This window comes from Euwallacea fornicatus, chromosome 35 (genome assembly GCF_040115645.1).
Source record: "Euwallacea fornicatus isolate EFF26 chromosome 35, ASM4011564v1, whole genome shotgun sequence".
Taxonomy (NCBI): Eukaryota; Metazoa; Arthropoda; class Insecta; order Coleoptera; family Curculionidae; genus Euwallacea; species Euwallacea fornicatus.
Genome location: NC_089575.1, coordinates 1,738,562 through 1,766,354, shown reverse-complemented (window position 1 = coordinate 1,766,354; position 27,793 = coordinate 1,738,562). Strand labels below are relative to the sequence as shown.

The 27,793-nt window shown below is 41.2% G+C and overlaps 1 protein-coding gene and 1 long non-coding RNA gene across 5 annotated transcripts in view; one reads left to right on the top strand and one right to left on the bottom strand.

Annotated features, from left to right (window-relative positions):
* LOC136348773 (homeobox protein six1-like) overlaps positions 1-27,793 on the bottom strand; it is a 114,379-nt gene that overhangs the window by 4,301 nt on the left and 82,285 nt on the right. Inside the window, exons 1-4 of one of the 4 annotated variants that reach the window (XM_066299910.1) lie at positions 22,967-23,182; positions 16,775-16,974; positions 2,058-2,298; positions 295-556 (exon numbers count right to left, since the gene is read on the bottom strand). In XM_066299910.1, coding sequence (XP_066156007.1) covers positions 295-556; positions 2,058-2,298; positions 16,775-16,915 — 644 coding nt within the window. In that variant the 5' untranslated portion in view covers positions 16,916-16,974; positions 22,967-23,182. Of the gene's footprint in view, positions 1-294; positions 557-2,057; positions 2,299-16,774; positions 16,975-17,061; positions 17,187-20,064; positions 20,200-22,966; positions 23,183-27,793 lie in introns of those variants that run through there. The other 3 variants (XM_066299911.1, XM_066299913.1, XM_066299912.1) reach the window with 3 other exon arrangements.
* LOC136348779 (uncharacterized) lies at positions 23,227-23,547 on the top strand. Its single transcript, XR_010733718.1, has 2 exons — positions 23,227-23,356; positions 23,413-23,547. It is a non-coding gene; the product is annotated as an uncharacterized lncRNA (long non-coding RNA).

Here is a 27,793-nt window from a genome sequence, read left to right as displayed (position 1 = left end):
GACGTCGCGGTTTAGCGCTAAGACGGACACGAAAAACATCCTACAACACTACGTTTGCCAGCACCGTATCAGTCGACGGGGCCGCTTTCCGCATATCAAGTTTCTTGTCGACCCGCAGGTGAAACCCGATTCCTGCTGAAACGGGCCCGTTCGAGCCCTCAATGAAATTGAGAGGTCAGACCCATCTCCTCCGTTGACGGTGGTCTCTAGTTTTCATTAAAATACTTGAGTATTATTTATTATAGATAATATCGCCGGTCAAGTTAACATTTCCACCATTAATCACATTCTTACCTGTCTTTGTGTTCGGCGGCCCGATCCCGCTGTCTACGGTTCTTGAACCAATTGGACACTTGGGTGGTTGTCAGTCCGGTGGCTTCGGCCAGTTCCCGTTTTTCCCGGGGGCTCGGATAGGGATTGTGGGAGTACCAGTCGCGCAGCACGGTCCTGGATTTCTCTTTGAAGCAGTAACTAGTCTCCTCCCCATCCCAAATGGTGCGGGGCAGGGGGAATTTCCGGCGCACTCTGTATTTACCTACAGCTCCCAGAGGCCTGCCTGGAAAGTGGTTTAGTTTACACCGGTTTGCTTGGAAAGTGGTTTAGTTTGTTGTTGTGTATGCGTGTGTGTGTATGCTTGTCTATATGTGTGCGTGTAGGTACTAGGTACCTATTTAAACACACACGCACGAAACGTTTGCATCTTTGCGAAATATCAAGTCAGTTTTATTAATCTGAAGTCGTACAGAAAAGTGGTAGTCACATTCCGCGGTATCACCAGACAAACTTAGCCAAAACGTCAGCTCGCCATTTTGTCAAAAAGGTGGAACGAGCGAGAGAGACAGACCTACTAGACGTCAGCACGTGTAAAAGAGAGATGCCGAAAAAGGGATAATCGGAAAAAAATCAATACAAAAAAAAAAAACATTCTCCTTACTATTTGATTTCCTCACATCTCACATGGCGATGAGCCATGTATGTATATGTGTTGTGTCTCGCGGATTTAACTGATATGGGCCTGTACAGGGAGTCCATTAGGTCTTTCAGTCATGATTGATGATCGTGAATTTCGCAATGCTCAGCGAGAAAAGTGATAGCCATTTCGGTTTGTTAAATACAGGGCGATTGTTTAGATTCGCCGTTGCTGCGCTCTAATCCCGCATAAATAGAGTTGTAACTTATCTCCTGGCTTCCGAGATACGGGCTCAAGTTGGTGCTCGTTTTTTTGCGGTTTTGAAGGCGCTTTCCAAAGATATTTTCCCCAAATCACAGATTTTCACGTGTGATAAACAGAATCAATGCGGAGTCCACGTTACTCAAACGAGAAAAAGGCGCCTCGAAAATTTGGAAATCTTAAGGATTTTCCAAGGGAAGGAGCTATCTGATTTTTGTCAATTTTAAAATTTTTCGTTCCTATATCTTGGGAATCCGTTGAGCAATAATCTCCTCGAAATGCAGCTCAAACCAGTTGCCTCGATGCACTTTATGAACATACGTAAGTGGAGTTGCAACAACTTTTTTGGGTACTGAGATGTGAGGTCATGTTGGCGATTTTAAAAGGGCTGTGAACCGAGAGTCTTCAAAAGTGCTTTTTAAGGCTCGAGTACTTCCATTGAGGTCCTCAAGACCACCACGGGGTCCACTTCACACCACTAAACACTAAAAACTGCGTACGCGTCAATAATTTCGAAATTTCCCCAAAAATTTGCAAGGGAGGAAAATACCTATCTTTGGCAAGTTTTCAAAATTTAAACGCAGGGAATGAATAAAACAATTTACTTAAATAATATCCTAAATTATCGCATTAATGCCATACAAAATTAACAATAATTATTGGACAGTTGATGACGCTGAATGAATATTTTACCTTTTTGAAAACGTTAACGAGTCTTTTTAATGCACCGTGAACGCTAGAAGAAAACGAACTTATTCATTAACAAATGGTGCTGCCTTCATTCCGGTTCTACAAATCACACCTCCCCGACTTCAGCATTCACGAAGAAACAAACGCTCATCGACATTACTGATTATCCAGCAAGTCCACCACAATTTCGACTTACCCCGAAGCCTCTCAGCTTCGATATAGTGAGCTTTGAGCCACAAAGCTTGCAGCTTGGCGTGATTGTGCGGGCTGAACTGGTGCCCTTCCAGGATCTTGTACAGTTCCTTGAAGTTGCCCTTGTGGAAGGCCACGATGGCTTTCGCTTTGAGTACGGACTCGTTGTTGTGAAGTTTGTCACATTCGGGCAACGACCACAGGAATCGACCTAAACGCTCCACGTTACCTGCTTGCTGCAGAACCTGAAACGAGGAGAAAGGAGTTCAGAATTTGACAACTACACACCCTGCGACGTGCACAAACGGCGGGACGTCCACAGGGCGACTTTTCAAAAACGGCCCACCCAAAAGATCCCGAACACTATCGAGGATGCAAAAATGTTGTTTTTTTCGGTGTTCGTCATTAATTAATGAGTTCACCCTCCCACCACCCACGCATCACAACTTGAAGAAAAAAAAATGAGAACAACCCTCCTGTGGCACATCAATGGATCACTGAAGCCCTCCTGAAAAGGATTCTGTGTGTATTTCTGCGTTTTGAGTATGTTTTTTTTTTCGATCACTCTTTAAGGCTGTGCGCGCATGAACGACTTTTCGCTCGGCCGATTTAAGAGTCGGTCGCCGACGCCAATGCATGCGTATGTAACCGCGCGCATGAACGATTGAAAAATTGGCCTATTAGAAAATCTAAGTTTAGAGACAGATTTCCGATCCGATTGCGAGCGGCCAATGTACCTTTACGCCTCTGGTTTTTAATGGAGTCACGTGCAAGAGCCTGATTTTATCCAATTTAGCTATCCTGAGGTAGAATAAACAAAATACTGACGTAAGCTCTTCTTTTTGTGCTGCTTCGTTTAATGGTTGTTGTCCTGTAATGCGCTCTTATGCCACGCCCATGTACGGTGTTGGCGAAAATATACCTGGAAATGCCTGGAAATTTGAATATTTCGCGTTTATGTAGATGCCCCTGTCCCAATATAAACAAATATATAACATTAACGTTTTGTTGTCTGCTTTAATTTCTTGGAAAAAAAATTCTTTCCATTGTGGACAAAGTGCTTGGAGCTTCTTTTTTGTATTTTAAAATCAGTTTTTTACGTTAATTTATAATTTCTTTGTTCGTTTCGTTTTAACGTCGCCATGCATACCCTATTGTCCATTATTCAACAGTGGCAAAAGGCACATCATATTCGCTCGCTTTGGGAAGCACAATTATTCAATTTAATATAATATATAATTCACATTATATATTAAAAATTTATATAAATATAATATTCCTATGTCGCAAATGGATATTTCCATCAGACGGAATATTCCAAAAAATGCAGCATTACTAAACGGTTTAGAGCGTACGGACTCGTCATCCCGGGAAAAGGCACGGGCAGACCTAAATGGACCACCAGACGAATGGATAAAAAAAAAACTATCAGCTATGTCAATAGCGATTCGTTTCTGTCATCGTTGAAGCCCTTGCAATGCAGACAGATGGACTTTCAGAAGTATCATGGAGAGTCATCAGAAGAAGGCCGTTAGAAGGTGGTCTAAGGTTCTACCATCAAGCAAAGAAACCGCTGTTACCGAAGGAGAACGGTTGCAATTCGCACTCGATCATGGTCACCGGACAGTGCACCATTGGAAAAAAGTCCTTTTTAGGCATAAATCCAAATACAGCCGCATTTCCAGTGACTGTGTAGTCCACGTGAGGTGTCCGAAGGGCCGAAGACCAAATAAAAAATGTATTAAAACTACCGCTAAGCATGATGGAGGTAGTGTGTCGGTATGGGGATGATTTTCTTCGTGCGGTGCGGGCCCTACTCATTGTGCCGTTGGACAAATGGATAGATTCGTGTCTCGGGATGTACCGAGGAACATTATGATGGAACCCCGTCAATCACTTGAATCATTGCCCGTCGACGCAATTCTCCAAAGCGATAATGATCCCAAGCATTCTGCCAAACTAGTGGAAGAGCGGTTAGAACGCGAACAAGTGTGTGCCGCGAAGTGGCCTGTCCGAAGTCCGGATTTAAATCCGATCGAGAATTTATGGGACCTTGCAGATCGTGTATAATCCGAAGAGATAAGTCCATTAGAAATTGAAATGACCCATTTGAAAAGTTCACACGAGCTTAACACCAAGTTGATCGGCCATTAATTGAAGAATTAACAGAATCGGTGCGTAGGAGGATGGCAGAAGTGATCAAGGCAAAGTGATATGTCACCGAGTACCGGACCGTTTTTTATTATTGAATTTTCCGTCATAAACGAAGTTTTGTAAGAAGCACTTTTCTATTTTTGTTATAGCTAAAGTCTATCTTTATTAAAAGTAAAATCAAAATAAAAAAATTTGTTGATATTCGCCAAATTTTCAATTTTTGCAAACTTTGAAAAACTTCCAAATATTTTGGTCAATTTGCCATTTTTTAGCAATACACCTGAAATGACCAGTTTCAAGTATTCCTTGCTTTTTCAAAAGATCGGTGGAACCGACCATTTTCGAGCCTCGCGCAGGGTTGCAATGACCACAGGACATTCTCTTGTTTTTTTTGTTTTTTTTTTTTTGCGTAATTTAAGAAGCGAAGCAGCACAGTGCTCAATTTGAACATTTATTGAAATTCCACTACTTGAACATTACATTTAATCAAATCAAATCGAATAATTTGATAAGACACGCTAGCTCGGTAAGGTGATTTAAAAAAGGAAACGAATTCAAAAAGCAGAAATACATATAGAAATGCTTTCAAGAAGATTTGATCGATTCACTGATATGTCACGAGAGGGGCGTTCCCATCAAATTTTTTTGAAGTCGTGAGGTGGGTCTGAGGGGATGAGTAGCGATCCACCCATTTAGGGGTCAAAAGGCGGACTCTAAAAAATAAGGATTATGTTTTTTTTTTAATTTTTTTTATACTGTAAAAGTTTCCCAGTTTATTTTGGTGGACGGTTTTGACAAGTTCATCTTCTATTTGGAAATACTACGTACGTTACTACGGAAAAAAGCTTAACTTTTGCCGAAAATTAGAATTTGGAACTTCCAAAAATATCGATCATATGGGTAAAAGGCAAGTAGAAATTCAAAATTTTTCGAAACAGAAATTCAAAGTTTTTGGAAGGAGAAATTAAAAATTCTTCGAAATAGAAATTCAAAGGTTTTGGAAGGAGAAATTCAAAATTTTTCGAAATAGAAATTCACAGTTTTTGGAAGGAGAAATTCAAAATTCTTCGAAATAGAAATTCAAAGTTTTTGGAAGGAGAAATTCAAAATTTTTCGAAATAGAAATTCAAAGTTTTTGAAAGGAAAAATTCAAAATTTTTCGAATTAGAAATTCTAAATTTTTGGAAGGAGAAATTCAAAATTTTTCGAATTAGGAATTCAAAATTTCCGATTACAAAAATAATTACATTCACGGCATAAACAATCGCCGCTAATTATTCAGGTAACTTCCGTCAAAAACGAACTCCAACCGAGGAAGTTTCAATCGCTTTTTTTATACACTGGTAGCAGTTTTTATTGTGTAACACTTTTCAAATGGCAATCAGGAAGTAGTCTCGCTCAACGCAAATAACCTTAAACGACATAACGAACATACCAACACAGATAAATTTCCTTCGCAAAGTTGATAATAAAAGCAAGATTGCCTTACCTGATTGCTCATATATCCGGTCTCCTGAAGTAATGACAGAGTGGTCGAATTGGACTCTTATCACCAACCATTAATTTAAAGTGTTAATACCTCTGCCACAGGATATTAATTATCATCGAGACGTATTATGGTTTTATTGATTACGATAAGGAGGAGGAGGAGGAGGAGGAGGAAAAAGGCGCCCATATGGGTGATTTAATTACGGTATCGAACGATGAATGTCGCAGAGGCAAATAAAATGCGAATTATTGTTTTAAACAACGACTGGATTTTGCGAAATCAACAAACTAATTATCGAAAATTGAGACAAATGATCCTCACGTCTGCGGTGAGTCGTTGGGAGCCTCACTCGTAAACCCGACAATAATTTAGCTAATAATAAATAATAATACATTTTATCCCTGCGACGGCGATATCGCCTTCCTCACTGGCAATAACGACCAGACTTCGATTTAGCAGTGGAATTTGCATCGTGTCATCGATATCTTACGAACGAAATTTCGAATTAATTTTCAGCAAGCAAATGACATTTTATTATTGCTGAGGAAACATGACGTAACTCCCCTGATAAGGTGCCATAAGAGGAATTGCGATTGCGAACTCAGCAAGTCGTGTCTCCCACGTTGGGTGCAAGTTCAAGCCCAAGAACCACGGGTCCTATTTATCATTCCCGGGTACCGCTTTGGCGGGAATTAATCTCGTATTACCACCGACCCTGGATGTTGAGGTATATCGCCGTTCTACGTGGGTGTTTCATATTCGACCATCAAGCATTCCTGGTAAATGTAGTTTCGCTTATTCGTCAGTATTATGGAAAAAAACTGAAACGTCGATTGAACCTAATTATGTGCACTTCTCGACACGAATGTTAAATAAATAGGGACGTAAATTTGGCTCTTAACAGTATTTTATTTTTGTTTACATGGGTAACGTTTCCTGTGTAATGCTTTCGGAGTAACTTGATCCCTCTGTGCACTCGGTACTTTACGAGAACTCGTAACGACCGCATAGACAGCGAGTTAAACACGAATGGTCCGCATAAAAGATATGCCCGTTTATTTTCTTTTTATTTATCGCTTTTATGGGTTTTAATCATAATTCACGCGTCTGGCAAGAACCGAATCCTCGATAACTCAATGCGAACATCCCTCGGTTCCGAGACCAGCCGTCGTTCCCGTGCACAGGGTTGTTCCCCGCGTTCTCCCTCGGCCCTAAAATCTTTATTTTCACAAACGGGAAAGGACAGTCGAGACGGGCAGGTTTCGGTTTTCATCGCGAATCATCGGAATCCGCCATCGGATGAAACGAACGAGCGTCGCGGAGCTGTCAAAAAGTGACAGGTTGCGTTTTTTTTTTGTTTTTTAAGTAGGACACCTCGTGTGTTGATGCCTTTTTGGAACCTGCTCGCCTCCCTGATTTCAAATACACAGTCGCTCAAAAAAGTATTCGTACAGCGGGAAAAAATTCTGTGACTCATAATTTTCGACTGATTTTGTTCAAAATTTGTATAATGAAAAATCAATCCTGAACTCGGTTCAGGTGTTCGAGCAAGTTTTGAAAATTGAATTTTTAGAGTGCTTTTCATGGTCTTAAAAAAAACTCCATTTCGAAAACTTCTTGTGCGGTGGAAATTTTCCAGTAGGATTTTAATGATCCTGTAGAGGGGATTTTTCTACGTATATCCTGAAAATTTGATCAAAGTCAGAGCACAAATGAGGGAGTTGCAGCTTTTTAAATTCGCCAAAAATGTTTAAATTTTATTATTTTGCGTGAGAATCGTCACTTTTTGGCGAATTTAAAAAGCTGCAACTCCCTCATTTGTGCTCTGACTTTGATCAAATTTTCAGGATATACGTAGAAAAATCCCCTCTACAGGATCATTAAAATCCTACTGGAAAATTTCCACCGCACAAGAAGTTTTCGAAATGGAGTTTTTTTTAAGACCATGAAAAGCACTCTAAAAATTTAATTTTCAAAACTTGCTCGAACACCTGAACTGAGTTCAGGATTGATTTTTCATTATACAAATTTTGAACAAAATCAGTCGAAAATTATGGGTCACAGAATTTTTTTCCCGCTGTACGAATACTTTTTTGAGCGACTGTGTATATATATATACAGGGCGTTAATTAAGTACGTGCAGATGTTTCAAGGGGTGAACCTCTGCCCGATTCCAATACAAAAGGTTCCCATTAATGTGCGGTCGCAACGGCCCCGCTCAAGAGATGCGGAGTGTTTAAATTTAAATTTGACTCTCTGCGCATGTTTTTGGGCGCACACGCGTCGACCGGATGAAACTCAATGGACATTCTCCGAGAGTGCTTTTTTCAATCAAACTAAATGTACGATAATGCCCTTAGCGCAAAAGCGACCAAAAAGGGCGGGGTCAATTTTTAAACGTGATGATGGAACCCCCCACGGGGCGCCCTCTGTCGATGATCGAAAAACTAAGATAACGTTTGGGTTTTGCGTCGTAAAAAAAACTGCGAATATTAAATTTCGTCCGATTGGCTCATCTGTGTCCAAAAATATTCACAGAAAATCAAATTTGAATTTACACACTCTGTATTTCTTAAACGGAGCCGTTGCGACCGCGTGTTAATAGGAACTTTTCGTATTGGAGTCGGTCAGAGATTCATTCCTTGAAATATCTGCACGTACCTGATTAACACCCTGTACATACATCCGTTCTGGCCATGTGCGCCATGGACACGTATAAAATTTTCATCCTCAGAGCAAAGTTGTCATGGAAAAACATTATTTAAATGAAAAATAAACAAACGTCTTCTATTTTAACAGTTCTTAACATATTTTCCAATATTTCTGTATACCCTCCTTGCCCTTCTACACATTTGGCCATGTTATTTTTCCATTTTAACAGCGCATTACTGATAAAACGGTCATTTTCGGTGCTAAGCAACAAAATTTCTTCGTTTAATTTATTTCGAAGCATTTCGAGATTTTCAGGCCTGTCGTAACAAATTTTGTTGTTCAGAAAACCCCATAAAAAAAACATCCATTACATCCAAATCGGGACTGTTTGCTGGCCGCCTAATCGGTCCACGTCCGTCTATCCACATGTGGTACTTAATATTTAGGAAATTAGTGACACTTCGGGCACTACGTGGAGGTGCTTCATCCTGTAACCAAACAAGCCCTTTTGGATCGATTTGGAGCGTTTTCCAAAAGGTTTTCAATTTCATTTTCTTAATATTTTTTATATTTGTGACCGGTTGAGGAATCTTCAAAAATGACTGGTGCCAGGACTCTATTGTCCAGAATTCCACACCACACGTTCATCGAGTTACGGCCCTGAATTGTGACTGCTTGATGCTCACGAAGATTGTTCGTACTCCAACAACGTTTATGTTGCCGATTGAACATGCCAGATGGCGCAAAGGAGCTTTATCTGTGAATACAATTTTTCCGGGCAAATTTGGGTCTTCTGCCAACATTCTTAATATTTCAGCACAAAAATGTTGTCCCTGAACAATGTTATTTTCGGTCAATCCCTGAACTGGTTTTATTTTGTACGTTTCTCCGAAACATTATAAACTTTTTTCTAAGTTTTATGAAAAATTCGAGCCACTGCAGGTGGTACTGCACTGTAAGGACTTTCTGAAGTATTGAAATGATGAGCCACTGGAAAATACTTTCAACAATCAAAATCACTACCTTCAACGTACAACAATATATTTAATCAATTTCTTTCTCTTGGACAACTCTCTTCCTCCTTTCCAAAGCCTTCCCCCCTTCAAATTCTCTCATTATATTCCTTACAGTTCTGCCGCATTGAGTTTGCATATTTGAAAAACGGCATCGAATATTTTGGTGCGTTCTTTCGGAATTTCCTCCATTTCCGCAATAGAGTCGCACTGTATTTAATTTTTCTTCAACAGAATGTCTCATGGGAAAACATTTCGTTGCGGTCTGTTTGCAATATTGCTACTAACAATGTTTACAAAGCAATGACAGCTAGCGGCAGCCATGTTGTTTCCATGACAACTTTGACCAATGACAGCTATCACCTGCCATGTTGTTTCCATGACAACTTTGACCAGTGACAGCTAGCTGCAGCCATGTTGTTTCCATGACAACTTCGATTTGGGAATGAAAGCTTTAAACGTGTCCATAGGGCACACGACGAGAACAAATGCATGACATATATATATATTTGAAATCGGGGAGGCGAGCAGATTCCGAAAAGATATAAATATACAGGGTGCTCTATTAAAAAAAAAAAAAAAAAAACATAGCTTGCATTTTTCGACAGCTTCACGATGCTCGTTCGTTTCGTCCGATGGCGGATTCTGGTAATTCACAATAAGAACCAAAACATTCGTCTTAACTATTCGTCCTGTTTCCAAAAATAACGGTTTTAGGGTCGGGGAAAATGTGGGGAATGACCCTGCACGCGTGCAGGCAGTACCGAAAATATCGGGACGGACACACAACACTTACAAAATGAGGTATTTTTCGATTAAAAGTTGTTGAACAAACGCTGATTTTGTTATAATAATGCCTCGAATCGGCAGCGATTGAGCCCTACAGTTAAAGCTTTCAGATATTTAGCAAGAACATTTTGAAATCAACAAATGGTCAAAATGGTGACTTTCCGATGGTCCAAAAACGCTGGGACGATTCTGTACATGCCCTCAGCGTGACTCGCAACGTTCTCGATATCAACAATGTGATTTTGATAAATAAAAAATTGTTTCATTTTGTTCGTGCTATGCCGAGTGGCGCTAATTAATTTTCAGATTAATTACAATATAGGGCGCGGCAGAAACACAAGTCTCGATTTAATACAATTAGTGGAGTGTCGTTATGAAACAGGCCATTCTTGCAGTAAAATTACTTCCATATTAAAAGTTAGTAAAAGCACAGTGGGAAATACTATTTCACGGTATAACAGTGAAGACAGAGTGGACTTTATTCCACAAACTGTCCGCCCAAATTTTTGAGTCAAAGGCACCAACGCCTTGTTCCGCGAAAAGCTAAAAAAGCTCCAAAAATTGGTGCTCCAAAGCTCCAAATTTGAATACACCAACTGACACAGGAAAAAGGCATTTCTCCAAACAATACGCCGATGCACCCATTCTCATGGTTGTCATGGTGAAATAGCACGAAAAAGAAACCATGGCTGAATGAAAAAGAAAAACAAGCAAATACGGCTGGAAACTGCGTCCACTTCCATCTTAAAAGAAAACGACCACTGGTCAGATGCAATTTTCTGCGACGAGTCCAATGTGACATTTTTGGCTCTGACGGGCGTCCGAGAGTGTGGAGAAAGGCAAATGGAGCGTCGAAAACGGTGAATCCACGTCCAGCTCTACAAGCACGGTGGAGGGTCCAGTCGTGGTTTGGGGATGCACGTCGAGTGCGGGAGTTGGATAATTGGTATTCATGGAAGAAACGACGGAGAAAATGTACCATCTCGATCTTTTAAAACAAAATCTCAGATTTAGCGCCGAAAATATGAACATTTCAAACACGTTCAAACTCAAATCAAGATAACGACCCCAAATATAGCGCTCGAATAGTACCAGAATGGCTACTTTTATAATTGTTCTAAAGTCATCAAAACTCCTGTCCAGTCCTCAGACCTTGACCCCATTCGGAATATACGGCATTTTCTTGAGACGCAAATGAAAAGTCATCAATCTACTAATAAGGAGACTTTAAAGCGAGTATTGCTAAGAGAACGGAATAATTTGAACAGAGATATTTTACAATAAGTTTATATATGAATATATACAGGGTGGTCCTCCGGGAAGTCCCTCGGTCGATTGCGGGAAAACCACCGTTGGGAAAAATCTGAATATGGAGGGGGGGGGGGGGATATACTTAAGTTGTTGGGGGACACGCGTGAAAAATACTTTTTAGATGGCGGCACTCCCCGTTATGTCGGAAGTAGATGGCAGCACTTCTGGTTATACCGGAAGTAGATGGCGACTCGCTTATTTTAAACGGAACGCCCTATATTTTATTGCATTTTCGGACTTTACGATGAATCCTGAACACCTTTTACACGAAACGTTTGGCGTTAAGAAAACTGGGGATCCCCACTTAAAGAACACAAGTTTTTAATGATTCGTGATTGTCAACTTTAAGAATCACTTACGACCGCCCTGTATGTCGTTTCGCGAGTTTTACTGCGTACGCGAGTGAAGTTCAGATTTACTAGCAATTCTTCAAAAAGTTGCAGCGACATCATCACTTTCCCTTTTCGTAATACCACCAAATGAATCAACGGCTGCAACTGTCAAATTTCGCCTTTAAGTGTAAATATCTCCAGAACGGTAAAGGATGAGCGTAAAACGTTTCGTGTAAAAGGTGTTCAGGATTCATCGTAGAGTCCGAAAATGCAACAAAATATAGGGCGTTCCGTTTAAAACAAGCGAGTCGCCATCTACTTCCGGTGTAACCGGAAGTGCTGCCATCTACTACCGGTATAACCGCAAGTGCTGCCATCTACTTCCGACATAACGGGGAGTGCCGCCATCTAAAAAGTATTTTTCACGCGTGTCCCCCAACAACTTAAGTGTATCCCCCCATTTTCAGATCTTTCCAAATTACGGTTTTTCCGCAATCAATCGGGGAACTCCCCGGAGGATCACCCCGTACATAATTAAATGTTATTGAGCAGAAAGGGGGTCGTACTACATATTAAAAGTATCTGCGTTTCTCGTAACAGTCTAAGAGCTGAGTCGTCCCAATATTTTTGGATCATTGAAATGTTTTGAATGTTTGTTCGTTGTATATTTTTGTTTTTATGTATTTCGAAGCTCATACTGTATGTCTTCATTATTGGTGATTTGATTCGGTATAATTTTAAAGAAATATGCGTTTATTTATCACTTTTTAACGGGGAAACGTCTAATTTTGTAAATGTTTGTCCCCCGTATATTTTTGGTACCGACTTTCCGTGGTCGTCCATTCGAAACCCGACTCGCGAGCCCGTACAACGACGTACAGGTTGTTGCATCGCCAGACCGACCATAGAAGAACCCATGTTAATTTCAATGGTATTTTCCTTGACCGTCTAAGAGCAAGACCGCATTAGATTTTCTCGAAGTTGTTTTTATGAGGGACTCGCACGTAAAACGTGCAAAATCTTCCTCGTACCATTTGCGAGATATTTTGAGAACAACTTCTCTAGACTGGACAAACTTGTGATGCTACCCTGACACTTTTCTCAATTAAACCTCCAGCAGCAAGATGATAATGCACTATTTAACATAATAGTATTAGTAAACAATACATAATGTTTACTTTCTCTACTACCGTGTAGGGTATTTTTTAAGAAAATTTAATGAGGATAAAGTCGTTTTGGCAAAACTCACTTGCACAATGCCATAGCACGTAGTAAGGTTTGCCGGTGGTACAGTAAGGAGGATATCGGGGGAGCACCGCAAGCTCGAACATTCTAGGAAAGCCATTTTCAAAATGTCTCGCAAATGACGCGAAGAACGTTTTTCATATTTTACGCGCCAGGCCCCCCTAAAAGGGCCTTAACAAAAACCCAAATACAATTTTGCCCGTAAACGAACAGGATGGATAACGTTAAGCGGTATTCAAATTTACACGGGTCTTCCTGCGGTCGCCCCGGCGTCGGAACACCCCGTATAATGACCAGACGTTATTCCACCAAATTAATTCACTTCGAGGCGATTTCTCGTGGTACTTCTTGTGGCGGGCTCACGCGAATTTTCGAAAAAGCGTCTCGGCCCAAACGCCCTCTTAAAACGTCTCGAGGGAAATTGTTATGGATATTTTTCTATCAGTCCTCGTAAGGTCATGCGGTGACGTCAATAAGGAGCTAATGTCACACAGTGAGAGGAAATGTTGAATTTGCTAGACGGCCTTTGGCGGATTACTGCGATAAATATAAAAATTCAGTGATCGTAATGTGTGTTTTTTCGTTTTCAGTAATAGATATTTAGTCGTTAGATCGCGGGTTGCAGCCATTAAATTAGAATATCAGTGATATAAGTTAATATTTGTTATGTAAGTTTTCCTAACTGTTTTATTGCGATATTTGAGGGAGTTTTGGCACTCATTCGTAACGTTCCAACAAAGTCTGGGGCACTAGCAAACTGAGAGCCTTTCGTATTCGTTTGTAACGTATGTACAGGATGTCCAAGCAACTCTGCCAGAAGACGATCGCGGTTGGAGACGTTCGAAAATGTTTCGGGGACGAATTGTTTGGTTTGACGACGCGCATCGTGCGGCGGAACTTCATTGCTTTTGCCACTTCCGGTTACACCGGAAGTCGACGTCGACTCGCTCACTTCAAATGAAATACCCTGTATATTTTTGCACTTTTTAAATTCCATACATTGAGGTGATTGAACAACCACTGGGGCCCCCTGTTCCTGACGTTACGCCGAAATGCTGCGACCGGTTTTTGGTTGCGCAGAGCTCAGAAGCACGCGCGCCTGCAATTTCGTTTTCGTAAATAAACGCTAATTTTCAGAGGAACTTCCACTTCAACATTCCAGAACTGTTTGGTTTATTATTGAAAACATCGTCGATTTCCATGGTAATGACTAAACTAGCGATTTCTACTGCCACTCGTTACGCCACTTCGCCGAAAAGTAGTCATACTGGCTGCAAAACCGACAAGGATATTTCGAATTGTTATTACTCAACATTAAAAGTTGCAAATTTCACTAGGAATAGTTAATCATACCGTAGACGTGTTGCTGGTATTAGGAAACCGCAAATGAAATCACGGGCGTGTCTCCGAGGTCTACGCAGGTAAAATCGCGTATAGTATTTGAATGCATGGTCTAAGAATAGGGACACCCAATAATTACCTAACCACTTTGATGTGTTGAATCTAAAAATTCAAAAATACCCAGGGCATTCCACTTGAAACGTGGAAGTTGGCAACGACTTCCGGTACGACCGGAAATGGTAAAACCAGCGCATAATGAGTTTCATGACACCAAAAAATTACTCCCCAAAACATGTTCAAGTATTTCTAACCATAATAAAGACATCACCTTGCAGCAGAGTCACCGAGACATCCTGTATATGCTGTTCCGACTTATTAAAGTTGTGCAGTGTCTGGCGTTTCGAATAAATCGATTTTACGTGGAAATTTGCACTACAGATCGAAAATTGACTCTCAAATCACTAACTTACACAAACTCACAGAAAATCGTAAAATACACAAGCTGAATCTTAAGTAGGAGTTTTCCTTTCAACACAACGTGGACCACAAAAGGCAAAGCGCAAACTCTATGTCGCATTTTTTCGAAATCTCGAAAACAACCGAAATGTGCGCGCACGAAAACAAAGTAAAAAAAGCACAGAACTGTTTAAACAACCAATTATCTGTCAGATAGGTAGGTCGCGATAGGCCGAAAAGACGGCCCGTGAGATCGCCAGACCTAAATCCGTGTGATTTTTTATCTGTGGGTTTTTATGAAAAGTCTGGTGGAACGGATAGAGGAGAACGCGGTAGAAATGATTTGAGGAAGAAGAGCTCTCCTAACAGCATGTAGCAACAATTTGTAATAATGAAACCGACGGCGACAATTTCGAACACCTTTGTGGCCAGTCCCGGAGTGAGTAACAATTCAAGGATTTTAGGGGAAAAGGTATTTTTTCAAGCTTTAAAATGATACCAATGGGTCGAGAGGTATTTCTCGAAATGGCGGACTTGCAGTCTTCAAATCTGATTTGCAGTTTAAGACAGAAGTTGAGACATGAAATCGCTCATATTGATTTACTATCGGTTCGACGCTGACGACTCGCAGTGCTTAAGTCGGACATAAGTTTACGCTTTGCACACTACATATGTCTAGTAAGTTATTTTTTCAACAAATCAAAAGTGGGTCTTCAACTTAACCACCCAACAATTTAACCTACTTCGTGGCTCTGCCAGCTCCCGAGATCTTTTCACTAATCGTCGAGAAAATTCGCCCTGTATATATAGTACGTGTCCACTTAAAATATTTCTAAAGTGGCGGCATTTCCGGCCTGCCGTCAGGTGGACCATGGAGCGATGGGAAGGAACGTGAAAAAAGCCTTCAGGTCCAACTTAAACCGTTCCCACTTGCGGTTTTAACTGTCATATTTCAAATGTCTATGTCTCAAATAGTTGTTAATTGGAGAAACCGTGCAAAACGAAACACGCAGAATCCAAAAACGCAGTAAATAATAAAAATGGAGTATCGCTCGAAATGACTAAGTTAACGTCCGTTTCCGGCGAGACCGGAAGTTCCGCCATCTTGACAGTATCTTACGCGGGTTGCGTCCGTAGACATTACAATGTTGCCAACCTTTCTTTTTCCAAAACTGACCGATGGAGTCTACAAAGAATCACCCTGTATAAATCTTTTTCGCGTTTTTAAGATAGAAAATACGTGAGAGAGAAAGAGCGAGGGGGAGGGGGGAGCACAAAACAAACCAGACAATTGACGAACTTCAGTAAGAAATGAATTTAATTTTGAGACGCTAGTCGGTCTTACCGGCATGGACTTTCTGCAGGTATGTAATTGCGCCGGTTCCATTAGGGCCCCTCCTCCGATTAAATTCGAATTATAGAAATTTTGATTGTGTTTGATTTTGCCTCGAGGAGTGCCAAAGCTGTTGGGGAAGTAACGTTGGACGAGGTGGGGCAGACACGAATGCAGAAGAAAACTTACAACGAAACGGAAAGTTCTACGTTGTAATTTTATTTCTTGCCTCACAGTCATTATCCCCTCCCCCCAGCTAAACGCCAAAGACTCCAAAGTTGAGCTGTTTCCGGTAGAAAAAAAAAATTCTACCGAACTAAAATGTCCGCAGCATGCGATAAAGTACGGCGAGGCCGAAGCTTCGTCGGTGTGCGTGGAACGACGACGGACCATTATGCGGCTTATCAGGCATTTTTCAGGGATAATTCCCATATCACAAAAGGACCCCCGTGTGCCGAAAGTTACCTGCAACGATCGCACGTCGAAGGCGCCTGATCGCCGGTCGCCATCGTGGATCCAGATTTTCCGACATGAACCATCAAAAATGACCTTATTTCGCATGCAAATCTACCCCGCACATACCCCAATCATCCCCAAATTACTAACCTCGCACACGCAAGCGACCTGCTCCTGCGTGAATCCGAAGCTGGGTAGGGGGCTGTGTCTGGCTGGCGGCGAGGAGTAAGAGGGCGTGGACCCCATCACTGTGCCGGGGGCGGCACCGTATCCCATGCCGGCCGACAGCATCGCTCTCGGGGGCGGCAGAGCGGCTCAACCCTCGGTCATCGCGTGCGATTGGACCCCTCCTGGAACACATTTCGAGGGCTCAGCTACTCCGCATGTTTTGAAAACATGTTCGCTAATCAAAATAGCATTCAAAATCCACTACTCACGTTTGATTGATGGACGTTAATCGGTTTAATACACAAACGGTAATGACGGTCGATTGTTTTAGAACGATCACGAAATTAACATGTTATTGTAAGATCATTATTATTTCACCGATTAACATGGTTATTACGGGACGAGATGCAAATTTCCTTTTATTTATTTATTTATTTATTTGGGAGTACACAAACTGGTGTTAAATCTGTGACGGACAAAGGGGGCGCTTTGGACAATCCATTAGGACTCGTTAAAGGTGGAATCGGCCTTAGTTGGGTTTACTCATTAGTGGTCGCCATACGCAATTTGTATCAGTGGCACAAGGACAGCTTCTTGTGCCGCTGATACATTTCATAGTCCAGTCCCGATCGCGGCGGACTTGCAGGACGATTGACGTTGGTCCCGAGCAGCTGATGTGCTGTACACCGAGGTTTTAAATCAAACGCCGTTTTACATAAATCTTTATTCATATCTAGACGAGCTGTCGACTGCATGCCAGCAAGAAAACGCGCATATTTTAGACGTTAACTTTTTTTTTTTTTGATGATTTGTTGTTGTTAATTTGAAATCTGATACCGAGCTTCTGAGAATTTTGCACATTTTGCACTATTATTCATGACGAAGCGAAGAGTGGGTGCTTTTTGCCGGTCGTAGTTTCGGTGGAATGTGGGGAAACTGACCGAAAAAGTCGGTGTAAATAATACGACGCGTTTCCTCGCCATAAATGATGGAGGAGAAGCGAGCTGGCGCGAAATAAATCGTCCGAAAAACCCGATGAGGAACCGAGAGAAATTTCACGGGCGCATTCGGCGAATACTGAACGGGCGTGAGCGAGATCGCGGCCGTTTCAGTCCAAAAGAGGGAGAGAGAGAGGAGAGAGAAGAACCATCCGGAAGGTTCCAGAAAATATTGGACACATACGCCGAACTATTTCGGACGTAATGCGCGCAGGCTGAGGTTTATGTGTACAATGTATCAAAGCCCTGGCAGCTCTGCCAACAAAATAATTTACATTGAAACGATTAAATTAAGTCAAAACATTAGCCAATTTCTCCCGTTATACCCGGACTGTGATCAACAACTCACGTGAGTCATTGCAAATTTTCTTAAACGAGGAATTTTTTCGGCTAAAGCGGTCACGCGGATCGTTGAGTCTGCGAGTTTGTTGGGGAAATTCTGATAGAGCTCGCGGAATCTAAAATTTCGTAATTCCCACGTAGAGCAACCTGGAGAGAACACTTTCGCTCACACTATACGACCCCACGTGACCGTGCTATTGACCTTAAAAATACGATCTCAATTGATGGTTTGGTAGGAAGTTCCGGGCGAAAGTCGCCGATCGTGGAACGTTTCCGACCATACCCAGCACCAAGTCGTGTTGCCATCGAGAGCATTGATCTCGATGACTTTGTAGGAAGCTCCTTTCCAGATAAAGGTTCACTGACGAATATACCAAGAATAAGCGCACGACTTCCGCGGAGGCGGGGAAATTCATCGAAGCTCGGTTTCCATCGCGATTTTGGTGTGGGGAAAGCTGAAATGTGTGAGAGCAAACTTGGGCCTCGCAACTAATGCCAGACAGGTTGGTTTAAATCTTCCTGAATTGTCCGAAATTAAGCGGGTTCAGCCGAGCGTGGAACCGAAAAGGTCTTGAAGACGGGAGAAAGGTCAGTGCAAATCCGAACCTTGGACCTTAAGCGGTGCGCAAACCAAGAAGAGTTTTCCATATTTCCGAAAATCGGATAACAGCGAAATTAGGCGACGAGGTTACATGAATCTTCCAGGCTTGGTAGCTGCCGTTTCTGCTCTTGACAATTGAAAACGCTTCGAAAGGGCAAAATTCGTCTATTCACGTGCAATCGCCGTTCTCGGTAACGCTTCGGCACGAGTGAAAGTGCATAACTTATAAAGGTGCTGGTAGCTTCACGAAGAGCAGTAGAAATTAAATAACGAGCGAACAGGAACCAGCTACAGATGTCCGAGCGCCATGTCCTGATAACTTCGAAATCTAGCCAGTTTTCCCAAAAGCAACGGAAATCTCCATGCACGTTGGGTCCTCGGCGAAGCCGACAGAACCTCAACACGTCGGCCCCATAGATGCAGTAGATGATCTCCTTACTCTTGTTGTTGTTGAACACGTGTAGAAAATCTATGACCGAGCCGATCGTCTTATCGGCCGCATCTCCGGCCTGAAAATCAAACGCGAGCGATCCGCTCGCTGTCCGTCGCATCTCTGGAATTAAATAATATTTCCGTCCAAAGTCTTCGCGGCACGAAAGAAAATGGCCGAAACACCGACGCTTCAGTCCACGTCAAAGCGTCCCTTCATTCGTCTCAGGAACCACTTATCGTTACAAAAATCTACTGAAGGCGACCTGCCGCCACCGAAAATCAAGACGTTGCGACGTTTCAAGACCGAACGGCAACCTGGGGATGCTCAATTGTCTAATTAACATGACGCTTTTGACCGGTCTTCGAGTGCGACGAAGACGGCGGCTCGGGCAATTTGAAAGTGACAAAGACGAACTGTTATCAAAAGTATATTTGCGAGATTGTCACGTAGTGCGGTACGATTCTTGGCTGACCTTCCAGCAACCAAGTGCATTAGGTTCAGTGCAGATTCTAGACGTTCGTAATGGCACTTCCACGGCACTCGTGCATCTGACGATTTTAGTAATGTATTTTTTCAATTAGTGGAAGATGCGTAATAGGTGACTTTGCTGGGTCCTGAGGCGAAATCGAGTAGCTCGGACGAGTCGAATCGGGCCGATTGAGAGCGGCAGCATTAAAACGGGAGGTTCGATCGAAGATCCGAATTTTGCAGCATCACGACCGTACCACTGACGACCGCTTTCGGTCGAAAATTCGATTTTAAATTGTTTTTTTTTTTTTTTTTTTTTTTTTTTTTTTTTTTTTTTTTTAAGGGGCATTTGAAGGAATCTTCGCGCGGGGGTTCAAATCGCAAGTTTTTCTATTTCCCTTTCCCGGGTGAAATATTCTCGTTTTCTTACCTTCGAACGCGATACTTTTTTAACACAAAAACACAGCCTTAACCTTTGCTTTTAACGGTTATTAAAAACTAAAACACTTAAAAATTGAAGTGTCTCGATCGGCGACTTTTGGTGAAGTGTCGATTTTATCAACATCGGAACGCTTTTAATTAGATCACCATTAAAAATCGCAAAAGTGGGATTATCGCCAGTTTTACCCATTCCGGCATCTAAATCGAAATTTAATCCCGATTCAGCCATCCATCTTCATAAGCTAAAATTGCTATTTAATCTGTTGCTTATACACAATATACAAAGATTTTCGCCGATAGATTTCTAATCTGACCAACAACTTTCCTAACGCTTATTTAACATTGAGTGAAATTTCATAAAGAAAATATTTGTCACATGTAATCTCGTGAAAATCGACGAAATTAATCTCGGGAGATTTGCCACTGTAAATAGAATGCGGGTTAGAATCGCCTAACCGGGGTATTTAAGGTAAGATCGGCTTCTATTCCAGATATCCGAAGATTAGCATTGGATTCTGCATGTAATACTGATAACGCAGTACGGCTTTAAAAGTTGATACTTCGAAGCTGTAAGGACTGAGGTATCAAAACGAAATCATTTGATCCATAACTTGATTTCCTGAATATTCCGTATGAGGCTAAACGGACGCAGGTCCCAAAGGACCACATGTGCCAGTGTAAACGAGGTCAACTTTAGTCTACATGTCCTTCCACATTATTATACACATACACAAGTATTATCTACCAGGCGATCCCCACACGTACGCGCTTTTGGAGATGTTCGTTATACGGGGTGTTTCCTAACTACGTGTGAAAAATTTAAAGGCGCAATCCCCGACTGATTTTGAGTCAAAAATGTCTGATAAACATATGTCCGCAAATGCCTTGTTTCCAAGATACAGGGTGTTGACTGAAAGACGTTGAAAAAGGTTTCTGAAGGTTTGGTGGTATTTACTAACTTGTTTATTGTTAGTGTTTTTTTCTACTTCCACTACTATAAACAAGATAGTCAGTGTTATTTTGGTGTTTTACTCTCTAAAGTGAAAGAATTCAGTTCTGTGTCCCAAAAATCAGATTATACCTCAGTTTTGAAAATTTTTCAAGTGCCTAATTGCACCAATCAAGAAATGGCCAATATGGTTTTCGTTTACGGCCTTGCCGATGGTGAGTGTTTGGCAGCGAGGCGCACTTACATGGAAAGGTTTCCAGACCACCAAGCTCCCAACCACCAAACCTTTAAAAACCTTTTTCGACGTCTTTGCGATACAGGATCTCTTGTGAAAACTCCAGGAGGAGGAAAGCCAACAACACGTCGAACGCCAGAAGTGGAGGAAGAAATCTTAAGACGTATTGAAGAAAACCCCGGAATTGTCCTTTCTAAAATTCAAACACCCAAATTGCGTCATTTTGGAAATAAAATCTCTTCTTCTTGTCACATTCCAACACCCCGTATCTCGGAAACAAGGCATCTGCGAACATACGTTTATCAGACATTTTCGACTCAAAATCAGTCGACGATTGCGCCTTTAAATTTTTTACACGTAGTTAGGAAACACCCTGTATATTTATTATTAAGTATTTTAGCTCTAATTACACGAGCAATTTTGGCTTGTGTGCCCGTTCCCTCGGACGGCCCGTATGGCGCGCATGTGCATGTGCGGAGGGTATAATTAATGCCGCGTTACCAAATGCGTAGGTATCGGATTAATTTCGAGTTTTTGCGCTGTAAACGCGTTTCCTCAAGAAACAAATTAAACGTCGTGAATTCTAATCTTAAATATCCGTCCCACTTAGGCACCGACAATAAATGTACGTTAATGGAAGGTTTAATTAAAGTCTTCTTATCAAACGGTGATGCGTAAAAGTCGATTTGAAGCTGAACGTAAAAAGGTCACGCGTCCATGAATCGTCATGGAAGCGCCACGGGACGTTTCAGCGCGTCCAGTAGTTGTGCCCCCCGACAGTTGGTTATTGCAAAAATCTCGTATTGTTGCTGTATTTTTTTCGCTCTTCAATGGAAACCGCATCGCATTCTTCCATTCCGTAAAACGTTTCTCCCATAAAACCCTTCTCCGACAAGAAATATTTTTCGCTAGTGCAGGTGCTGTAAATTTTAGTTTTAAAACGTTCACTCGACTTAGGTGATCCGGAATGCGCGTACGTTTAAGAAGGGTTTGATTAATGTTGTTTAATGTATCGGTCACTAAATGTCTGCCACGTTTAACGCGGAGACGATAAATTACGATCTGCGATCTTGGGATGCCGAAGCACTTCCCCTGGGAGAGAAGGTTTCCGGTGTAAACGCAGCCAACGCCAGTCTAAACATTATTTGAGCTTAGGCGACCCAAAATACACGTACACCCTCAAGTAGGATTTAATTAATGTCAGTTTACCAAATGGCTGCGTTTGAGGACGGAATTGAGTTAATTAAACTGAAACTTTTGGACTTCGAGTGACGGAGTTGGCGAAATCACTTTTTTTGATTACGAAACCGGCACGGAATGCCTTTGATAGATGCACATTAGTGAGCATTTAGACTATTTTCTATGGTGTCACAAGTACGACTTAATTTTCGATTTTCTACTGTCAGCAGGTACTCCAAAGACGATTATCTAGAATTAACAGTTTCACGTTTCCCACGGGGGGTAGTTTTCTGCAACCATCGGTGCCGACTTTCGGTTACAGCACGGGGGCCGTGTTTCTCACAAAAATGTGTTCCACTCGGGCTCCGGCGCCTTACAGAACGCGTTACTTATCCCATTATCTTTAAGCAGAATTGTCTTAAATTCCAACCACTCGGGCTACTTTTGTCTCTCAAACACAATGGTCTTTGGCGGTACCTCCCGAAGGACCTTTTTCCCAACAGTCAATAAACTTTTTGATCTATTTACCTGATAAACACAGGGCCCAAACACCAAAATCACTGAAAACAAACAATACGCGCTGCAAACCGAACTTCTAACTGGCACTAACACAAAGATAAATCAGGACCGTCGGTCTGGGGGGGCCTAATTTTAGTCCGTTGCGTAAGGAACGCGCTCCAACGCGGAAATTGGCCTCTTTAGTTTAGACCAACTCCCAGACACTTACAGTTTAAACTCAGCTACAATGCAGCAGTCCCTTACGAGATCGCGCAGCAACTGCCGTTTTGAAACCAGTTTTCAGACTTCCTATTTAGAAAGCCACTTCGGGGCGTAGCGCTGCGAGGTGGGTCGCTGAGACCATTGGGGCGTGGTCCCCAACCGAAGACGACCAATCGGCGACTGGTTTTTCGAATTAATGTTGTTCATATGTTTGTTACTCAGAGTGCTAATTTTCTATTATCCGCTTCTTGTAGTCATATCCCGGGGCGAATTACAAACGAGAAGTCCGAGGATAGGAAGTGCATGGCTTATCGATGATGGGAAGAAATATATTATCTTTTAATTTGTTAATTTGCAGTTGCAAGATTATTAGAGGAAATTAAAAAGTTGATTATGGGAATTTTTGATAGCTTATAATAAATGGCGGTGGGGGCTTTGAAGGTGCTAATGATGATGGCGATGGTGATTTTAATGGTGATCCGCAGCGAAGCGGCAATAAGGGGCTTACAGGGTGGCAGCATTCGGCCACTTAGCTTGCTATCTCTGTATAAGCAGTGCGCATAAATCAGTGAACCTTTTACGAGATTTAATTAACCTGAACTATGAAATACTGAAACAATCATTATGGTCCGCTGTAAAATGGTAGCCGGAACTGTTCTGCGGTCAGCATCGTTTCTAATTTCCTTTTTTTACTGTTTACTCACATAAACAGCAAATTCGAAGGGAAATCATTGTTACTCCTAGTAATATTTCTTAATGAATTTTCATATAATTAAACTTGGTTCTGGACTTGATTCCAGGATATAGTAATTATTCATGGAAAAAGGTATTTTGCAGCTCTTCAACTATATTTGGTGAACAACAACGGCTCAAATATATATTTTCCAATGATTCACTGTCGATTCGTTAACTTGACTGCCTGTCACAATCAATTAACTTGACTGTCCGCCAATCAACTGACTTGACTGTCTGTCAATCAACTGACTTGACTGTCTGTCAATCAACTGACTTGACTGTCTGCCAATCAACTGACTTGACTGTCTGTCAATCAACTGACTTGACACTTTATATGTGTTCGTTAAAACAATAAGGCGCACCATTTAAACAACGTTAATTTTGTTCGTTTGATACCGCCACTTAGAGATAGAAATTTTACGGGTCCACCCCAGTTGATTCCCAAGTTCGTGAAATTACAAACAACGAAATAGTCCAGTCATGTTGTAATGGAAGTTACGTGAATCACGTGAACTGTTGTAATAATATACGTGCGTGCATAGATTTAATGTTAAATTTTTCTTTTCAAGATGCCCGCGAATAAAATTAAATTTTAAACAATACGTTTTAGCAACAATCTCGAGCTGCAGTACACGGCGCTACTAATTCGCCTCTCGTCGTTCACGATCCGGCACCATTTTGTCCAAGAGAGGCCCGAGGCGAAGGCGAATGTTTAAAAAATTTAATTAAACAACCCACATCCTCTCTTCCATCACCTGCCGGACCCGCACCAACAACAAATTGCGAATAAAACCTTACAAATCTTCGCACCTTTTGTCCTTCTTAAACAGTTCAACAACGACTTCGGTCATTTCCAAAATGTTAAAATTTTGATACCATTTTCGATTTTAAACACCTTTAAAAGGTACTTAGGTACCTTTCGTAACTCGACCATATTTCCCCTTTTCTTGGTTATTTTGTATTTCCGAACCAAGAACACGTTCGAATCCTCCTTTTTGCCAATTTCGATATTTAAATTTGGCACTTTTCACGATCCTTTGAAGTTTCGAAACAGTTTACCTTCCACGGTTTGGTGCAAAGAAATCCGCGAGATGGTTGAAATCCAGATTAGAAAAATCTTACGTTAAACAAGTGATGAAATCGGTACTTTGTGCAATTCGAATCCGGAATCTGTCCTTTGTACCAAATGGCAGTTTTTCTGACTCGTTGTATGAGGAACGCCCGTTGCTGGAGCTCGACTGCCGCCGTTAAAATGGCGAATATGACGTCATGAATAATTTTTTTCCCGGGAATCTAGTTGATGAAAAAATCCGATCCGTACAAAACTTACTTAAGTAAGCGCAAATTTGACTATTAACCGAAAACGACCGTATCGTGTTAATGAATTGTCAAATGTCGATCCATTGTGAAACATCCACGTCAAAATATCCGACTCGCTTCGTCGGGCTTTACGTGCGACAAAGAGCGAAACTTTTGCGGTACAAGTGCGGTAAAGTTGAAGATTCGGATTATTTCCCGGATTTAAATGTGCGAAGTTGTCGAACTTTCTTTCGAGTTTTTTCTCTTTTATCATCGGTTCCAATTTTAGTTTCAGCGATTAGGGATTAAATTACCGGCATGCTGAGCTTTACCTAAATGATATTTTCCATAGAGATAGGGAATCACATCGCTTCCATGATATTATCTTTGTACCAAAAATGCTTACTTCACTTAAATATGTCACCTATGGAAAAATACTATTTCGTTACTTAGAAAATTGCCTCGCTCGTGGTTCCCCGGTCCCACTTGGTTCTCGAGTAAGTGCGCATGCTTCTTCCACGCAGAAGAGATTGATCTTACAGTCAAGGAAATATTGTGAATTTCTTACGGTTGAACCTATGTGTCGCCTTTGATTCATATTTTAAAATTCAACCTCATTCTTTACTCAATTTCGCCACTCATCTACTTTTTTCTGTGACTATTTACGCCCAACTTAATTTTCATTACGCAAATTGGAGCTCAAGAAAGTGTCCTTTTAAATTTTGAAAAATTCTGATTATTTCCCGAGATATTTGGAAAAAAAACGAAATTTTGAAAAAACATTTCTTTTCTCTACTGATGTTATTTCGGGAGATGATTAAAAACGAGTCACATACCGTAATTGCGATTTTTTTCTTCTGCAGTGACGATATCGTGTTTGAAATTTCACGTTTAGATTTCGCACAACCATCACCTGCTTGGTTTTTTCTTATGGGTGCCATTTTGGATTTGTGTATTTTTAAATTAAATTATATTTTCTGATCACAACAATCCATTTCAGGTTAAAGTCCAGCGTTTCACTTTTATCAGATCATCGACAAAACTGATTTTGCTAAGAATGCTTTAGAAAACTTGATTTTCATGAAATAATGTATCGCACACAAACGCTTTCTGAAATTTATTTACTTAAAAACTAACTTAAAAAATACAAATAAATAAATATTCAGGGAAATGACGGTTCGGCAATCTAAGACAACTGACATATCGATTATGTCAGTGTGTCAATATATGTCTTTGTCATTGTTTCCAAAGCGCTCTTAGGAAAATCAATTCTTTTTACGTTTTGATCAAACTGAAATACTGAACGTTAACGTGAGACACATCGTCGTAATCGAAAAAAATCAATTTAAAAATATAAAAATCCAAGATGGCGCCCATAAGGAAAAGCCGAGTTGATGGCGATTACAGGGAATCTAAACGTCAGATTTGTAATACGATATCACCAGGTAGTAGAAGAGAAGAAGTGCTAGTTCTGATGTATCATTCGTTTTTTATTATCTCCTCAAATAACGTCAGTAAAGAAAATAAAGTTTTTTTTCAAAATTTCGTTTCTTTTCAAATATCTCAGGAAATAACCGGAATTTTTCAAATTTCGAAAAGACATTTTATTGAGTTCCAACTTGCGCCCCCTTTTAACCGACCTCGTATCTCTTATCGTCACTGAGATCCCGATCATGAGTCGTTCCGAACGTCCCGTAGAGAAACCTGTTGTCTACAACATCCATCTAAATGTTTAATGGAAATTGTGTCTGGTGTCCAGATTCTATTAGAGCGTGGAGATTTTCGGCGATCGACACATGCAGAATATTAACAATTTCATTTCGTGTGCCATCAGTGAAACGAATATTGGCAAGAAAACGGGGATCTTCAGGATCATTGTGTAGAAATCAACGATAGAAATTCATACGTGCCAGACGATCGAGTGGATTTAAGATCTGTACTCGTTGAACATGGTACAGATAAAAGAAGAATTAATTCCTATCGCGGCTAACGTTCGCCGCACACTCCCCCTCGGATTATGCTCTGTCCGTGCTAGAATGTCTTCTTCTGTCACAGGACCGGACACCGGCCTTGGTCTTCCGGACGAAAAGCATTGGCCGCTCGATGAACCAGAATCGCGCAATCTTCGATGAATTCTTCCAAACATACGATGTGAAGGAATCTGACGATTTGGATAAGCTTCAGCGTGAAGACGTCACGCTTATGCCATTACCACACAGTGCGACGGTATACGAAACGCGTGTCGGTTAATTCTCTGTTCGAACAAACAGCGATAGCCGCAGCCACAGAGACAGTCAGATACGTAACGTTTATTCCATGATAAGAAAATATAACTTTTCGCAAAATAAAAAATGGAGGAAAAGAGAGAGTGACTTTTGTTCAGTTGCACGTAATGAACAAGCAATAAATAATCGCAAATAAATGTCTCAAAAAACAGGAACGTTCCATATCTCGCACACCGCTACTTCGCGAATCTACTGGGCGTTCCAGTTTATAGTAGCAGGACTTTGACAGTCGATGGAAGACCTGTTCTTAAGATGAAAATGTTATTTAAATGTATATTGAAAACGGCTCGGTTTTTGAGATACTGGAGGGAAAACT